The sequence below is a fragment of the Zingiber officinale genome, chromosome 1B, assembly GCF_018446385.1.
Source record: "Zingiber officinale cultivar Zhangliang chromosome 1B, Zo_v1.1, whole genome shotgun sequence".
Classification (NCBI taxonomy): domain Eukaryota; kingdom Viridiplantae; phylum Streptophyta; class Magnoliopsida; order Zingiberales; family Zingiberaceae; genus Zingiber; species Zingiber officinale.
Genome location: NC_055986.1, coordinates 15,967,726 through 15,985,964, shown reverse-complemented (window position 1 = coordinate 15,985,964; position 18,239 = coordinate 15,967,726). Strand labels below are relative to the sequence as shown.

At 42.6% G+C, this 18,239-nt stretch overlaps 1 protein-coding gene across 1 annotated transcript; it reads right to left on the bottom strand.

The window, feature by feature from the left end:
• Positions 1 to 1,209: 1,209 nt before the first annotated feature.
• On the bottom strand, positions 1,210 to 2,860 carry LOC122042968 (BAHD acyltransferase DCR-like). Its single transcript, XM_042603416.1, has one exon. The coding sequence runs from the start codon at positions 2,742 to 2,744 to the stop codon at positions 1,353 to 1,355; it is 1,392 nt and encodes a 463-aa protein (XP_042459350.1). The 5' UTR covers positions 2,745 to 2,860; the 3' UTR covers positions 1,210 to 1,352.
• Between the last annotated feature and the right edge of the window lie 15,379 nt (positions 2,861 to 18,239).

The following is an 18,239-nucleotide window of genomic DNA, read 5'->3' as shown; positions in this document are numbered from 1 at the left end:
TCGATTGAACTAATTAATTAGAGATGCCGGAATCAATTGCCTAATAGATTCTGGCACGTTCTGTTCTCTCGTGAATTAAGCTATAATCTATCGCCTAATTTATTAGCTTAGGGCCAATCAATTGTCCAATCCTAACTTGCTTAATCAAAATCTAGGGTTTCTTTGCCCAACATCCAATCAACAGTGACTTGTTGAGAATTCCTCACTAAGTGTTTGGTGAATATTTAACCCACTTGAACTTTGCATCTTGTGCCAATTTTTCGTTGGACTTCCGATCACCAAGTGCGGTCCTCCTTGATTCACTTGAACTTTTCTTTGTCTAACCACAGTTAGGACTTTTCTCTTGGCAACGTACAATCCTCTCAGACTCACTTGGACTTTCCTTTGCCTAACATGTTGTCATCCTTAATTCACTTGGATTTTCTTTTGCCTAATCGTAGTTAGGACTTTCATTTGTCGATGTGCGGTCTTCTTTGACTCATTTGGACTTTTCCTTTGTCAATGTGTGATCCTTCTTGACCCACTTAGACTTCTTCTCGAATATTGTCCAAATATTAATACTCAAACTCGAATCCACTAGAGTTTAGTCAAACTTGTCAACTTTGACATAGGAACGATTGCACCAACAATCTCTTAGTAAATATAAAATTTGGTAAAAGTTACTTAAAAGCAATAAGAATAAGCATTTGTATGAATATATGACAGTCATGATTTAAGAAAATCCCATAAGCGCAATGCGAGTTAAAGTACACTTGATCTTAGCTAACAGGTTGAGAAAGGGATCAATTTCCGATATGCGTATATCCTTAAAAAAGAAATCCCTTCTATCGCTTAGTTAATTTTATGATCGACTATAAATTGATCCCGATTTATCTCTATTTATATAATTTAGAGACATACTATAAGGAACGTTTGTGATGAACGTAATAAATGATAGTTAAGAATTAATATTATAGTCTTAGTTGACAATAAGAAGAACTTTGTTCCTCGATATATATTTTTTAGATTGTTTTTTTTTTAAAAAAATCCCTTAGAGTGAAGACAACACCGGTTGCGCCATGAAGTTGTTTGTTAGGCTTAAAAAATATTTTCCTAGTATATTGATCTTTTCTCCTTGAGATAAATTCATGGCGAAATATACAAATTATTGATAGAAAATTAATATTAATAGAAAACTGGAACAATACAGGTCGACATTAGAGTCTTTTTTATAGAGGAGAACTGAAAGCGACAAGCAATATCCATTCAAAGCTTAGATTGACTAGAAATAGTTTGTTGCATTTAATTGCAGATTTTTATTAACTGCCTGCCATATCGCGGACTCAGTGAGGCTCGTCTCCGCCGCTGCGCTACTAGAAGTCGACGTAGTTTATAAACTCTTCATCGCCGAGCAGCGCCGCCATTGTCTCCGGCGCCAGGCAGACTTCCAAATCCACACTTCCGCCTCCCTTACGGCCCGGGAAAGCAGACATCTTTCCGTCGAACTTGTTGGCCCGGCCGCTCCGCACCGCGGCCGGCGTCCCCCACCCGAAATCGTTCCCCTCGTACATGGGAAAGCGGTGGGAGCTGCCCATGGTCAGCCCAGCGCCGTCCGGGTTCCCCAGCAGGAAGCATCTCGGCGCGGCCTCCCACTCTGTCACTCCGTGCAGCACCGCTTCGTTGGTGTGCGCCGCCACACCGCGGTGCAGCAGCTCCGCCACCCACCGGAGATCCCGTTCCACCACCTCCCTAACAACCGCCCGCATCGGGATGCTCTGTATCGCGTTCCCGAAGTAGTTCGCCGCAACTGGAGGCGACACTCGGCGCCGGCAATTGACCGCCATACTGAACGTCGTCAACGCCTCCGGCGACAGCTGCTTTCGTGCCCGCGTCACCGACCTCCACACCAGTGCACAAAGCGACTGGAACGATGAGATCTCTTCCGATTCACCATCCGCCGTTTTCCGATCGTGCACTTGCTTCCCGAGAATTTCGGCTGTCAAATTACCGCCGCCGTGGCGATTGACGAGGCCGTTCACCCTCGATTTGATCTCCAGAATTGCCTCACGGCTGAAGCGGAAGATGCGTTCCCGAATTGGCGCATCCACTGGGAATGTCACCTCGGGACCACGGCCTCCGGGGAACCGCAGCACTGCCTTCGACTCACCGAAGTAGTTGCGGCGGAAATCCGGCGGCGCGGGGTCCCCACCGCGGCAGAGCTCCGCCCACGCGTTGAAGAAGTTCCAGAACGAGGTGCCGTCCACGACGGCATGGTTGACGACGGCGCCCAGGAAGACGGCTCCATCACCGAGCTCAGTGAGCTGGAAAGCAGCGAGCGGGAGGAAGTGACCGTGGAAGCTGACAGCGCCGTCAAGGGGGAAAAGAGCCTTGACAGCAGTAGGCACGTCAGAAAACGGTGGCAGAAGATTGGAAAGGGAAAGGGACGGAGCAGAAGCGTAGGCGAAGTCAGCGCCAGCGTCGTTGCAGACAACGACGATACGGCCGTCGGGGAGGGTGGAGAGGCGGCCGGCGAGTGCGGGGAAGAGGGAGAGCGCGCGGGCCAGCGAGGAAACAAGGAGGGAGCAGAGGGCGGGAATAGGCATTGAAGGAGCAGTAAAAAAGAGGCCTTTTTGGATGTAATGGCACGACAACATCGGTAAGTCCGACACAGAGAGCCGGAGCTCGCCGAACGCCGACGCGCGATCGGGGAACACCGTGCACTTCGATAACACGTTAACAGCACCAGTTTCAGCTGCGGCAGCCATGGACAGGGAAGGAAGGTTGAATTTGGGCTAATTGCGATGACAACAGGGAGGTAGGGGAGGGAAACCGTAGATATGGCGATCAAATACAGTCACAGCCAAACGCCTACCGCATCTGCTTGACTGAGGGAAAGTTGAAGCAGGGGAAGGCTTATAAAGGAGCGAGGAGGGAGGAGGGCGGCTAATGGTGCATGCATTTGGCCAGTCATCTTGTATTTTAAACCAATCAATTGATTGGAGTTGGACGTAAGAGCATTCACCGCTTTCTTATCCACAATCTATAATTTTAATTATAGTAAAAAATATATTATTAAATTTAAATATTTATTTTCCACTATCCCAACATCAACTTCCTATTGAGAAATAAAAAAAAATAGAAAATAAATTGTTTAGAAAATAAAATCATCCTGAGAACAGACAGAAAAACTAATGTAAAAATTCATTAGCTAATCTATTTAAAATTTAGAATGAAAGTTTTAAATAACACAATCCTTTAGTCTACTTTTTATGGATGAGAGAATAGTTCATAATATAATTATGCATAATTGATCAAATGTTAATTATGATTTCTTTTTAGATTTATCTTCTCATCCAAATTATAATTTGATTCGGAGGGATGGCAAGAGGTTGCTAGAGGTCGCTCCTGCTCGATGTCCAATAGCCCGACCACTCGTCCACTTTCAAAGCCTCCGAGCAACTTTCGATGGTCCCTCTTGACCTAAATTATAACTTGAATCAAAAGATAAATTTAAGAAAGCATCATAATTAATTACAATTAAATGACCATAGTGCTATTACCATTCCTAATTAAAAATCATAATTAAATCACGATCACGGTCTGATTACCATTCCTAATTAAAAAACATGGACTCAAAAAATCCTCTCTCAACTGATTAGATGCATTTAGATGAACAGCAATCTTTTAGGGAGTTGAATGATTTCTTCATCTCGCAGCGAATCATATAATATTCTGCTGCAATGACGTCATTGCTATCGTTTGGCTTAGTTCTCGGGGAACAATATTTAATTCTCCAGCTCAATCCTATTTATTGCTACTGCATTTGTATTTTGACGCAATTCAGTCCCGGACCGACCCTTGGAGATTAAATTTATTAAATGGTGACATTGTTCCGAGAGACGGGACCAAAATTGAGACATTTAGAGCACAATTTTTTCAGATATAAATTTTATCTTAAAAGAGGGGCATAATTAAAAATTCATGTAGGATTGGGTTGAGATTGATTGGGGCCGGCCCGTTGGCCCATGGCCTAATGGACATCAGCCCAAATCTATTTTAGCAAACGAGTCAGCCCAACACAAACAAGTTTAAATTCGAATTTAGTCAACTTATATAAATGTGGCAATTGACTAATTTTCCTCTAAAATTCAAACCCAAAAGGAGTGCTACTTGCTTACTAAACATTGTGACAAAAGGTGAATATGCTCGTCCCTAGCATCTTCCGTCAATTCGTTCCAGGACCAATACGGAGGAGGTAAATCACGGACGGCTACTAGCTTTTGGAATATTGACTAGTACATAAGGGAGATATTTACCTCGGTTTTACCGAGATTCGAACCCATACTTACTTACTGAACATGATTAACTCTGGATTTGTGAATCTGCTGTGTTTCATCTTAAATCACTTAATTGAGATCTTAATAATATCTTAATCGAGTTTAAGTTAAATTTAAATCAAGTTAAAATTCATTAAAAAAAATTAAGCGAAACTTGAATAATCATTTCAAGGTGGCAAAAGACGAATACGTTCGTCTCCAGCGCCCTCGTCAACCCATCCCAGGACCAACACGAATGAGGTAAATTACGGGCGGTTACTAACTTTTGGAATAATGATTAACACATAAGAGAGATATTTATCTCGACTTTGTCGAGATTCGAATCTCCAATGTCATGATAATAACACTTCATGTGTTAATCACTAAACCGTCCCGAGGAGACTTGAATAATCATTTCAAGCTCAGTTACTTTATCAGAGTCCTCTAACAACTCTACAAAAATGACACACTGCTGTGCTGATCATGCAACGAAGAAGAGCAGAGTGCCACAATGTCTCACTTGGAAAATTCGGGGAGCTAAAGACCTATAACAATCGCTTCTTGGGAGGCAACCCAAGGGTTTTCCCTTTTCATTTTAGTTGATCATTCTGTTATGTGTTTTGTTTCTTTGATAATTTTAGTCAAGTGTTTTATTTTCGATTGTTCCTTTTCAGGATGTGCATGACCTCCACGAGCTGGCCGTGAGCAGTTCATGGGCGTGGAGGCATCGGAGGGGCCGAAACAAAGAAATACAAGTCATCCCGAGCTAAAAGGAGATGGTCATGCAACCTTGCACGACCATGCGTAGCCAACAGAGGATCAAAAGCCACAGGCTGTGCCACTCGACACGGCCGTGTGGCCTGAGCCGAGAGGAAAAGGGGGCTGGTCATGCCATCAGGCACGGCCATGCAGAGAAATCAGGGGCGAAGGAGATCTGGGTCGTGCCACTCGGCACGACCGTGTGCCCCCAGCCGAGAGGAGAAAGGAGGAGGTCGTGCCATTCAGCACGGTCGTGCAGAACCCGGTCTAACCCGGTCGTGTCTATAAGACACGGTCGTGCCCCACCCCATGCGGCGCCGCCTACCTCCTCCAAGAAACCCTAGCCTCTACCTTCCTCTCTCCCAAAAACCTCCCCCACCCTGATACACCTTATCTAACCTTAATTTCTCCCTCTAGAGTCCACTTTTTCTCAGATCTACATCTAGATCTAACAGATTCCCAAGCCTATACTTTGGAAAAGGAAGCTAATCCCCTACTCCTCCTCTCCCCTGCTCCTATCCTCTCGCCATGTCGCAGATCTTGAAGAGACTTCGCCGAGGAAGTGGTGGATCTGGAGAAGGAGATGCACCGGGAGGTGACAAAGGAAAAGGGAAAGCTTCATCATCAAGAGGCAAAGGGAAGAGGGTAGCACACGACGAAGGTAACGAGAATACATTTAATATTATTTTTAGAAATCAAGATCAAAAAGCTAGATATGATAACCTTGTCGCTAGGAAAATTGTATGCACGAAATATATGGATTCCGCCACTATGGATATGCTAGGAATTAGGGATGATATTAATTGGATGATTAGCTCTTTAGATTAGAATGATATAATGTACTGTCATGCACCGACTTACCCTTGTCTAGTCCTTGAATTTTTGAGTTCCCTTGATGTTAAATATTCATTTGAAGAGGACTATATAGGGATCATAACTTTTAGGATGATGAACAAAGAGGTTCGGTGGACTTTTAATGATTTTAATGATTGTTTTGGTTTACCTAGTGGAGATTCCCAAGGATTTGATAGTGGGATTAGATGGAACGAATTTTGGAGGTCGATAACCGGATCGAATGACCCTTATGAACCCTCAAGAGTCAAGGCATCCCGCATGCAAAATTCAACCTTTAGATACATGCACCGAGTGATAAGCAGAACAATCTTTGGTCGAGGAGATAGTGACAGGGTAATTAAAAAGATTTAACTTTATTGTTTTTGGGCAATGTTGAAGAAAATTGATTTTGATTCCGGGTTCCATTTTCTGCAAATCTTAGTAAGAGCAGCTAGGGCGTCTTCAGGGACAATTGTATTTGGTGGATTGATTACTCCAATAGCACATAATTTAGGTTGTGAGCTTGATGGACTAGAGGTTATTCATGGCAATAACAAGATCGACATCGATTCTTGTCTTGCAATGATGATGATTTGTCGAGATGAGAATGAGTTTGCATTTCCTAGGGCCTTTGGTTTCCCTCTACCCCTTCCTTATCCCGAGCGCACTTCAATTCGCAATCCTGCAAATTGGGTGATCATTGATCCAGCCCCCGAGAATGTGCCACCCATAATAGAAGAACCGGAGTACCACCAGGAACCCTCGCCATCGGATTTCCCGCAACCTTCCAGACATCCGGAACCTCCTAGGCACTCTTTTGCCTATAGCACGGGACCCTCTAGTTTTGATTTTTTTCGACTTCCGTACCTCCTTAGAATCCCTTCATGAGAAGCACAATGCCCAACAACAGTTGCTGAAGGGTCACTTCAAGTTTTCTGATGACCAATTTAGGGAGGTGCGAGATCATTTTCAATTCACTAGAGACTTCCATAGTCAGGTGGGAGGGGGGTTCGTACAAGATTATGAGGTGGACCAAGAGAGAATGAGGAACTTTATGGATGATATGGATATCACTCGACAGCAGGTAGACGCTTTGTATCAATATCATCAGAACATAGGCCATCTCCCTGGTTTTCCTAGATTTCCCCAGGGGCCACATCAAGGACCTCCTTATCCCCCACCCCCGCCACCATATTGATTTCATCGGGGCGATGAAAATTCTAAGTCTGAGGGGTGTTGTTGCACAACCTGAGTCTGGTTGAGAGTCTTTCTTTTGTTTCTACATATGTTATTTGCTTTCTTCTATCTGTTTAGTTTAGTTTTATCTATTTGCATTTTATTTGTTTCTGCTTGCACATTATTTGTATTTTCTTATATGTGGCATATTTGAGAGCATCAACCGTCCACTTTTTCGGCCACTTGTCCAATAGCAAAATGTCTAACTTTTTCTTAGTTCATGAGTGATCCAGATTGTGTTAGTATGTTTGGTGTATCCCCTTTCTCTATCTTTAGTAGCATGAAATAAGCTAAGTATTGTACGGAGTTCGATATAAGTTTTTGGCCTAACCTTAAGGACTTACTTTCACTACACTTAAGTACTTAAGCTTGAATGGTAGATATACTTTTGAAATAGTTATAATTCATCCAAATTGTTTAGTACTTATATTCTCATGGTGATTCCTTATTTACATTTTGATTACTGGATAACCTCGGATCATGGAAGCTCATTCGAAAAAATCTAAATCCTAACATATGCATCGCATGTATAATAAGTGCTACGCTATAGCACAATGCTTAATTAAAAAAAATTAAATAAATAAGGGATAAAAAAATAGTTGTCGCGAGTGAAAACTAACAATTCACCCCTTTGAAACTGAGTTAGGTTACTGGGGAAATGAATGTTACGTTTCTCTTGATTCCGAGAAGTACCCTTTGAGACCTTGTGTAACTTAAGGAAAACGAACCAAAAGTGTGGCAGGTAAGTGTCTATCACCGGGAACATTAGGAATTCAATTGTATGACGACTTAACTAGGACAGACGATGGAAACTTGAAAAGCTTGAGCTACTTACTGCACCGAGCACAAAGGACTTATGTTTAGGTCATACTTAGGTTACTCCACAGTCATGCTTATCAGTGAAGCTAGATGCTAGAGTTAGGCGAATGTACTAAGAATTATGAAACACTACAGGATTTCATGAACATAGTTTGTAGCATTTTGCTTGAGGACAAGTAAAGGTTCAAGTCTGGGGGTGTAATGTGCACAAATATTATGATCTTCTACGCATGTTTTAGCGCACATTTACGTGACTGACGCACATATATTCTTCACATGATCACATCTTTTATCTTGTATTTATCATATCTATTGTTTTGTTCGGATATCTACTCTTTGTTTGGTTTTATGTTGACAGGAAAGATTTTCGGAGCTTGAACGGAGGACATTGATGCATCGGAACCAACCAGACGACACGGTTGTGTAACCCTACACGGCCGTGTGACCAAACAGGAGAGGAAGAGCACATGACCGTGCAACCCTGCACAGTTGTGCGACCACAACAACAGCTAGTCAGCACACGGTCGTGCAACCCTGCACGGTCGTGCCACCCCAGACAGAGAAGGAGACTTGCACGGTCGTGCACCCCTGCACGGTCGTGCCCCAGGAGATAGAGCCCAAGGGCTACACGGTCGTGCAACCCTGCACGATCGTGCGGCCACGCATCGAACCGAAGAAGGGCACGGCCGTGCCACCCTTACATGGCCGTGCCGCCGCGGCCAACCCTAATTCTATATAAGGGTTTTAACCCTTTTTGCAAAAGGGAGGCGAGCCGTCAGGGAAGAAAGTATCTTGGAGCAATTCTATGCCACTTTGGACCGCCGTCCAGCGAACTTCCACCACCACATCGACTCCAGAAGCTGAGAGTTGGATCCGAAGGCCACTCTTCAACACCTGATAAGCATATTCCTTCTTACTTGCTGAGAATTGTATGTTTGTTTATACTATGTTTTCAGATATCTCTCTAACATTCATGGAGTATATCCTCTTGTTCTGAGATTAGGGAGTAGTCGTGGTACGGATTGATTTAAGACTCGAATTGTCTTTGTACTTGCTGGATGAACCTTCATGCTTTGTTTCAATTGTTAATTGTTTACTTTTGATTGTAAAGAACTTGTCAGCCTCGTAGAGGATTACCACTAGATCGTACACCCGAGGGGCCCTAGTGACAGGGATGACCCGTTCACGGACATCTAGGATAGCTCATTGAGAGGAAGGCAAATTCTACCCAAGGGAGCGAGAGACCAGGCTTAATTCTACTCACCATTCTTAATTTACCAGTTAGAGTTATGTCATTAAGATTTACCGAGGTGTCCTAGTGACAGGGTAAACTGTGACAAGACTTCTTAAGGCATTCCCTTATTCTGGCTCTTGAGAATACCCACTTAGCTTCCGGCAATAGCAGGAATAAGGACAGTGAGAATGAGATAAACCGATACACATCAATACTACCACGACGAAACTGACTCCCTAGAACTCCTCATCACCAAGTAATATTTCGACCTTGCGACTCTTGACTCTCGCCCTTGACCTTTCTTTTCCCTTAGCCTGATCAAGACCGTTGGTAGTCTAGCTAACCATAAGTGAGCGATTGCTAGTACTTATAGTCAGTTCCTGTGGGATCGATATTTTTATTACTGACGACGAATCTGTGCACTTACGGAAGCGTAACACCTATCCGGGCCAACCAGGAGCGCGAAATAAACAGTCATGCGGGCGATTAAATCTCCTGCAAGACTAGTTTGCATACAGGGATAGGATATGAAATGTTAAGTGAAACAAAAAGTGAAACGTAATAAAAAGGTAAGAAAGCCTAATCTAATCCAATGTGAATTTTTTTTCTAATGTTATAGACGCAGTCCCTGGCAATGGCGCCAAAAACTTGTTACGCAATCGCAAGTGCACGATTTTGTCGTCAGTAATAAAAATATCAATCCCACAGAGACTGGTTATAAGCACTAGCAATCGTTCACTAAGGGTTAGCTAGACTACCAAGGATTATGAATAACTTAGAGAAGAAAGGTCGGGGAGAAAAGTTGAGAGCGGGTGAGTCGAAGTGTCTTGGTTATGAGGAGTTCTAGGAGGTCGGTTTCGTTGTGGTGATATTGATGTGTCACGCTTTATCCTACGCTCGTTGTCCTTTATCATGCAATTGCCCGAAGCTAAAGCGCCTATCCTTAAGTACCAGAGTAAAGAAGGACCCTAAGAAGTCCTATCACAGTTTACCCTTGTCACTAGGGCACCTCGGTAAATCTCGAGGACACAGCTCTAACTGGTAAGTTAAGGATAGCAGTTAAGGATTAGGTTTGATCTCTTGCTTCCTTGAGGAGAATTTGCCTCTCCTTTCAAGGAAGTATTCTAGACGTCCATGAATGGGTTACCCCTGTCACTAGGGCCCCTCGGGTATACGATCTAGGAATAATCCCTCTACAAGATTAACAAGTTCTACGCAATCAAGCAACATGCAATTGAAACAAAGCATAAAAGATCATACAATAAGTGTGAGTACATTACGAGTTTCACATCAAACCGAGTCACAACTACTCCCTAATCCTAGAAGAAAGGATCTACTCCATAAGTATCGGAGAAATACCCAAAGGCATAACATATATAAACATACAATATTCAGATACGGAGAAAGAAGGAGAGAATATACTTATCCTATGTCGACGAGTGGCCTTCAGGTCCAATCCTCTACTTCTGGAGTCGATGCGGTGGCGGAAGATCGCTGGACGGAGATCCAAGATGGTGTGGGATGGCTCCAAGATGTTTCTCCTGGTGTCGGCCCACTTCCCGGCGCTCCCCCCTGGAGAAAAAGGGTTAAAACCCTTATATAGACTAGGGTTGGCCGCGGCGACGTGGTCGTGCCCGGATGGCACGACCGTGTTCATTTCCTCCTCTGATGGTGCTACACATCCATGCAGGGTTGTACGGTCGTGTGGTGTCTGGCCTTGGTCCCTGCCACACGGTCGTACAAGGATGCACTACCGGGCACTTCCTGATCTCGGTCTCGGGGTGGCACGACCTTGCAGGGTTGCACGGCCGTGTGTTGAACTGCCTCGGTCTCGGCCACACGGTCATGCAGGGTTTGTACGGCCGTGCACTGCTCCCTTTCTGTCTGGTCACACGGTCGTGCCAAGACTGCACGGTCGTGTTCTTCAGCTTGTTCCGGTGTGTTGATAATCGTCGTTTTCGCTTTGAAAGTTGTCCCTGTCAACACAAAATCAAACAAAGAGCAGATATCCGAACAAAAGGGTATATATACTGAATACAAGATGAAAGAGGCAATCATGCAACGAATGTATATGCATAAAGTACGTGAATGTGCGCTGAAGCATGCGTAAATGATCATAATATTTGCGCACATCACTAATCAACGTTACCTGCAGACAGCCACCGGGTTACCCCAACCCTAGTTCCCCGATGCTTGAGGCAGATTCCAAAACCTGGCCTAAGGGGTGTCGTCTAATAGTCTTGTGAGCTAGTCATGATGTTGATCGAGTTGCCGTGATCTAGAAGAGTAGATGAATGTGAGTCGAATGAGGAGTCGAATCTGACGGTACAAAGCCAAATGCGGCATGGATCTAAAAGGTAGTACATAGGCCGAAATATAATATCAGCACATAAGCTGGGATATGATAAGGGCACACAAGCCAGAACACGGCACATAGGCCGAAGGGCGCGAAGACCAGAACATAGACTCAACTCGAAGGCATTGGTGTGGAGAGGAAGAAGAGGAGGCTGCACACGATGGCGTTGGTGTGGAGAGGGGGAGACAACCATGCATGCTTGGCGGCGATGGTGGCACGAGTCCGGAGGCGTTGGCGGTGAAAGAAAACCCCAAACCCCCCCTTCTCATTGAAGTCTCCCTTCTTTTACAAATCCCTAGAATAGTAAAATGACCAAAATACCCCTTCTTCCTCCCTAATTCCTCTGGGTCCCTCTAATACATCTACATCACAAGCCTCTCCTTCAAGACTAGTCAAAGGAGACGTGAGTCCGACTTACTAGACAGCCCATGAGAAAGCTTGAATCATTCCCGAGTATAGAGTCAGATTGCTAGGCTCGTCATATAACGTTGAGCTAGTAGTTGTGGCGATGTTGAGTGAATGACAGAAGCATTGTTAAGTGAGTGATGATAGCGGTTCCGATTGAATGGCGATAGCGATGCTACGCGAGTGGCAAAAAATAGTGTCGAGCGGATGCCAAGCAGGCGATTGGGTGAATGTCGAGCAATGTGAATGCCGAACAAGAGTGGATCCCGAGAGATTAAAGAACACGAAACCTATGTAATTGAAGGTAGATGAGAGCGAAGCCCATGAGTCGAGCGGGTGTGGAACCTGAGAACTGAGTGGGAGCATAGCTCGTGAAATTGAAGGTGAACGGGAGCGAAAGTCATGAGCCGAGTGGGCATAGAGCACAAGAACTGCGCGGGAGCATAACCTGTAAAATCGAAGGTGAATGGGAGTAAAATCCATGAGCCAAGCTAGCGTGGAGCCCGAGAACTAAGCAGGAGCGTGGCCCCTAAAATTGAAGGAAAATCGGACCAAAATTCGTAAGTCGAGTGGGCATGGAACCCGAAACTGAGTGGAAGAATATCTTGTGAAATCGAAGATGAACAGGAGTGAAATCCATGAGCCAAGCGGGTGTGGAACCCGAGAACTGAGCTGGAGTATAGCCCATGAAATTGAAGGTGAACGAGAGCGAAACCTATGAGTCAAGCGGCCGTGAAACCCAAGAGCTGAGTGGGAGCATTGTCCATGAAATCAAAGGTGAACAGGAGCAAAAGTTATTAGCCGAGCGGGCATGGAACCGGAGAACTGAGCGGGAGCATAGCTTGTGAAATCAAAGGTAAATGGGAGTGAACCCCGTGAGCCGAGCGGATTAGGATCTCGAGAGATCAATGAGCACGAAGAATGTGATCTGAGTGCACATGGAGCTCGTGAGATCGAAGGGCACGAAGCCTGTGGGATACTCTGGTCTGAAACCAGTGGAGATAACTCGACCCTGAACGGGAGAGGTTGAGACCTGAAGAGGGCATACTGATAGAGATACTCGAGTTTGAGACTAGTGGCGATACTCTGGTCCGAGTGTAGGCTCACTTATAACTCGGCTGGAGGCACGGGAGTCTAGAATATAAACGGGAGGGCATGCTCACTTACAACCGGGTTGAATGGCTTGAGAGTCTAGAATATAAGTATGAGGGAAAGCTCACTTATAATCAAGCTGAACAACTCGGAAGTCTGGAATATAAGGTCAAGGGCAAACTCACCTAGAGGTGTGAATAGCATTTTTCACTTTTTCGAAAATCAAGAGTACGTAGCAGAAAAAAACATAGACGAAAAGCAAATGCTACACAAGTGGTTTTACTTAGTTCGGAGTCTTTGACAACTCCTACTCCAAGACTCACACTTACAGAGTATTTTCGTTGGGAAATCACTATAATCACAAAGTAATTACAAAATTTATGTACAATTGCAGGAATTAAATTATACCGACAATACAACTTTGAAAACTTAAGCGTAAGTTGTTGGTGCAGCTTTTAAGTATCCCGGAGATCTTTTCAAAGCAACATGTGAGTACAAAAGTTCCCTTATATAGGCTCATTCTGGTCGCCTGGTGTAACACCCACGAAATTATAGGATAAGTATATGAGTATTATTTTCTTTAGAGCATAGAAATAAAAAGGATAAGAGAAAAGGGAAAATAGAAACCAAAAATAGAATAAGAAGAGGTGAGGTCAAGGATTGAACTTTGAACCTCCCACAAATAATGGAGATAAATTGATGTATGATAACCACTATGATAATGAATAATATTTGGATAGAAAGGAATGCAAATTTTAGTTAAAGGTGAGAAGGAAATAAAAGAAAACTAAACAAAAGAGTAAAAGAAAACCAAGTGTCTTACCTCCTCTTCCTCTTGGTTAAGAGAAGAAGCAAGCAAAAGGTAAATTGCCTACTTCCCTCCCTCTCTCTATTTTTCGTGGGAATTAAAGGAGTGGGGGAAAAGAGGAGTTGAGGGAATGAATGAAGACATGTTTCATTGGCAAAGGAATAAATAGATTGGGAGAAGAAAAACAAGAGATTAAATTTCTTTTCTTCCTCCTTCTTTCTCCTTCCTCATTCTTCACCGAAACCAAGAGCCTTTCTCTCTCCTCATTCCAAAAGCTAAGCTAAGTTCCTCTTCAAGAAAACTAAATTTCGAGAAGAAGCCTTCAAGTTCTATCCCTTCCAAGCAAAAGAAGCAAAAGGAGGTACAAGAAGAAGAAGCTTTCTCCTTCCTTGGCACTTAGGATATCTTTTTCCTTAAGAAAAACCACAAGCGAAAGGATGTAAGTTTCCCTCACCTGTGGTACAATAGCTTTTGTGTTTTCTATGAGATTTGGTTACATAAAAACCTAAGATAACTTCATGAAGAATTTCGGCCAAGACAAGACCAAAAAGAAGGACCTAGGAAATATAAAGACCTAAATTTTAACATGCTCAATATGCTTCTTGTAACATGTATCTTAAGGTAGGGATTTATCTAATGTTCATATGCTAGAATGTTTGATTGGAACCTAGAGTCATACCCTTAGACTCTCGGCCAAACATGAATAAAGGAGATAGATAAGTAAAGACTCAAACCAAGCATGCTTCTTTTTGTTTTATGATAAGTACTTCATGATGAGAAAGTTGTTAACATAATATGCTCATGCCTATATGTTGAATAAATTTTGTTCCATGCTCCTAAGTATTTGGCCATGATAGGATTAGGGGCCTAGAAAAAAATTGTTAAACCTAAACTAATCATGCCATGATCCTCCTTAAGACAAGTTATGAAATTAATATGACATGCTCATGTTGTAGTGAGGTTAGAACTTGTTTTCATGCTCCATGAACTTTCGGCCACAATCATGTTTAAGGGCCTAGGAAACTTAGAACCTAACCTAATTATGCTCATATTGTTTCTTGAAATAATTGCTATGAAATTTGTTTAGGGTTCTCATGCTTTTATGACACTTGAACCCTAGATTCAAGCCTTACAAGTTTCGGCCACAATCATGTTTAAGGGCCTAGGAAACTTAGAACCTAACCTAATTATGCTCATGTTGTTTCTTGAAATAATTGCTATGAAATTTGTTTAAGGTTCTCATGCTTTTATGACACTTGAACCCTAGCTTTAAGTTTTATAAGTCTCGGCCACATCATGTTTAAGGGCATAGGAAACTTAGAACCTAACCTAACTATGCTCATGTTGTTCCTTAAAATAATTGCTATGAAAGTTGTTTAAGGTTCTCATGCTTTTATGATACTTGAACCCTAGATTCAAGCCTTACAAGTTTCGGCCACAACATGTTTAAGGGCCTAGAAAACTTAGAACCTAACCTAATTATGCTCATGATGTTCCTTGTAATATTTGCTACGAAATTGGTTTAGGGTTCACATGCTTGAATGATGATTTCAACCCAATGTAATGCTTGATAAGATTCGGCCATGACAAATTTATAAGCTTAAGAAACCTAGAACCCTACCTAAACATGCTCATGATGCTTCCTTATGGTGTATGATATGATATTGGTTTAGGGTTCACATGTGGGTATGTGGTTTCTTTTTACCTAAAGCCCAACTATATGTTCGGCCACTATATGACATTAGGGTTAGAAATCTAAATATGATTCCCATGTATCTCACATGCAATGTTTTATGATGTGGTAAGAGCTTGCTATGCTTCTATGTTTAATTATGTACACTTATGACCTATGTATGATGGTAACCCTTATGCTATGTTGTGTGTTATTATGATGAGCTGTGTGCCCAAATTATGCATGCTATTTATGATGAGCTGTGTGCCCAAATTATGCATGCTATTTATGATGAGCTGTGTGCCCAAACTATGCATGTATTTATGATGTGCTGTGTGCCCAAATTTTACATGCCATTATGATAAGCTGTGTGCCCAAATTCTGTATGGTATGATATGATAAGAAATACGATGAACATGAAATATTGAGAACCATGATATGTATGACATGCTACTTTACTTTATATGGCTTGTACCAAGGATGGGCTCCATAAGCGCCCCGGGGTCGATGGACTAAGAAACGGGCCTCGTTAGGGATGAGCTCCTAAGTACCCCTAGGTCGATGGACTAAGAAACGGGCCTAGTATGTATGCCTTGTAGGGTTCAAGACTTGCTACCTTGGACCTACATAGGACGCACGCATTTATGTATGTGGTACAAGCCGGGGCTCTAATCATGTTATGATTATGTTTATGTATGTATGTAATAAGTTTTCAAAGGACATGTTGTATGTATTATTGCATGAATCATGTTTTTGAAAGTCATCTCGCATAACCCTTTATGATTATGTTACAATATACCATGATGTTTATGATTATGTTATGTTATGTTAGGATGAACTTTACGATTATGTTATGATATGCTATGATCATGATTATGTTATGCTAGGATGCACTTTATGATTTTATCATGATATGCCATAATGTTTATGATTATGTTATGTTATGTTAGGATGAACTTTATGATTATGTGATGATATGTTATGATCATGATTATGTTATGCTAGGATGCACTTTATGATTTTATCATGATATGCCATAATGTTTATGATTATGTCATGTTATGTTAGGATGAACTTTATGATTATGTTATGATATGATGCTTCTATATATGATATGATGAGTTGTCTTTATGCTTTATGCCTTGGTGTTTTAGTTATGCTATACGGTTTTTGTGAGTAGGAAAGGATCTTACTGAGCCTTGAGTGCTCACAGCTTACTTTCCTTGTACCACAGATAAGGTCAAGGAATGGATGTACTAAGGGAGCAGCAGGAGGGGGCAAGAAGGACGTGTGTAGTAGTGACTCGACTAAAGAGAAAGACCTGCTTTTAGTTAATAAGAATCATGTTTATGTCGTTCTTTTATGACTCCATGACTTTTCATCATGCTCTTTAGTATTATGGTTTAAATTTATGTTAAGCATGTTATGTGACTCATATGATAGGTAATTAGTGATGATGATTTGAAAAGTAAAGAAAAAGTTTTAAAGAAAAAAAATTATACTATAGATAAGACTTCCTCTGTTTTAAGAAGAAAACGATAAGTAACCCCCGTCAGCTTAAGCAGGAAGGGGCGGGGCGTTACACCTGGAACCCTTCCAAGTGCTTGGGTCGTTGTTGACGTGGCGACCTCTTGTAGAAATTACATCCGTAAAGTTTTATCCACCTTCAGGCCCTCGGACCCCTTCCCGGCACCTGGACCATTGACGTTGGCTCGCTGGATAACTTTTATGTTCCAGACACCTGGACCAATTCTGGGCGCCTGGACTGCCCGGGTGCCTGTCCAAACACACACCCGGACAAGCTGGTCCGAGTGCCCGGACCAGCTCCAAGCACCCAAACTTCCCTTTTTCGCACTTCTCCTTCCTATAAAAAAGAGTTAGTCTAAGCAAATAAAAATATGTTTATTTTGTAAAATAAAGTTAGCACAACATAATAAGATAAGAGTGGTAATTAGATTATATCTCCTCGAGACTAGGATCTAGTCAAGGTCTCAGCTTAGATTTCTCAAATGAACTTAAGCTGGATCGATGCCTACAGTTCCCTCAACTGAGAACGCGTCCTCACTGAATCTCTCCTCCAGTTGCTTATCTCTTACTTACCAACTACAGTCGCTTGACTTACTTTTAACCCACCAGGTCTTCTAGCCAGTTGTCAAGTCCGCAGACCCAACTGGACTTCAATCGATTATCAAGTTCTACAGACCCAACTGGACTTCCCGCCAGATATTGGGTCCCGCGGACCTATCTGGACTTCACACCAACTATCAGGTCCCACAGACCTAGCTAGATTTTAACCTAGTGTCAGGTCCTCAGAACCTATCAATTCCTGCACACTTGGTTAAACAATTAGATCCCAAATACTCTAACTTTAATCCATTTGTCATTCATCAAAACCTGAGTTAAATTATTAGTGCAAATTGCACCAACAAGTTAAAGCAGAGCTCGTAGCCGTATGAGGGAGCAGAGCCCGTAGCACGCCTGATTAGGGAGTTGACCCCCTAATCCTTGATTGGAGAGTAAAGCCTCTAGTCCATGATAAGAGAGCTAGACTCCTAGATCTTGAGCTAGGAGTCGTGCTCCTAGTTTCTAATCAAGGACCTATAGAAAATCCTATAATTGGAAGAGGAAATATAATAAAAAACTAACCTGCTGATAAGCTGAGGATCGACTCAGTCCCTCAACTTTCAAATACTCATAGAGTGAGGGGAAGAATATAATATAATATAATA

Bases quoted from the DNA above. Each gene is read 5' to 3' on its own strand.
- LOC122042968 (XM_042603416.1), bottom strand. From the start codon at position 2,744: ATGGCTGCCGCAGCTGAAACTGGTGCTGTTAACGTGTTATCGAAGTGC.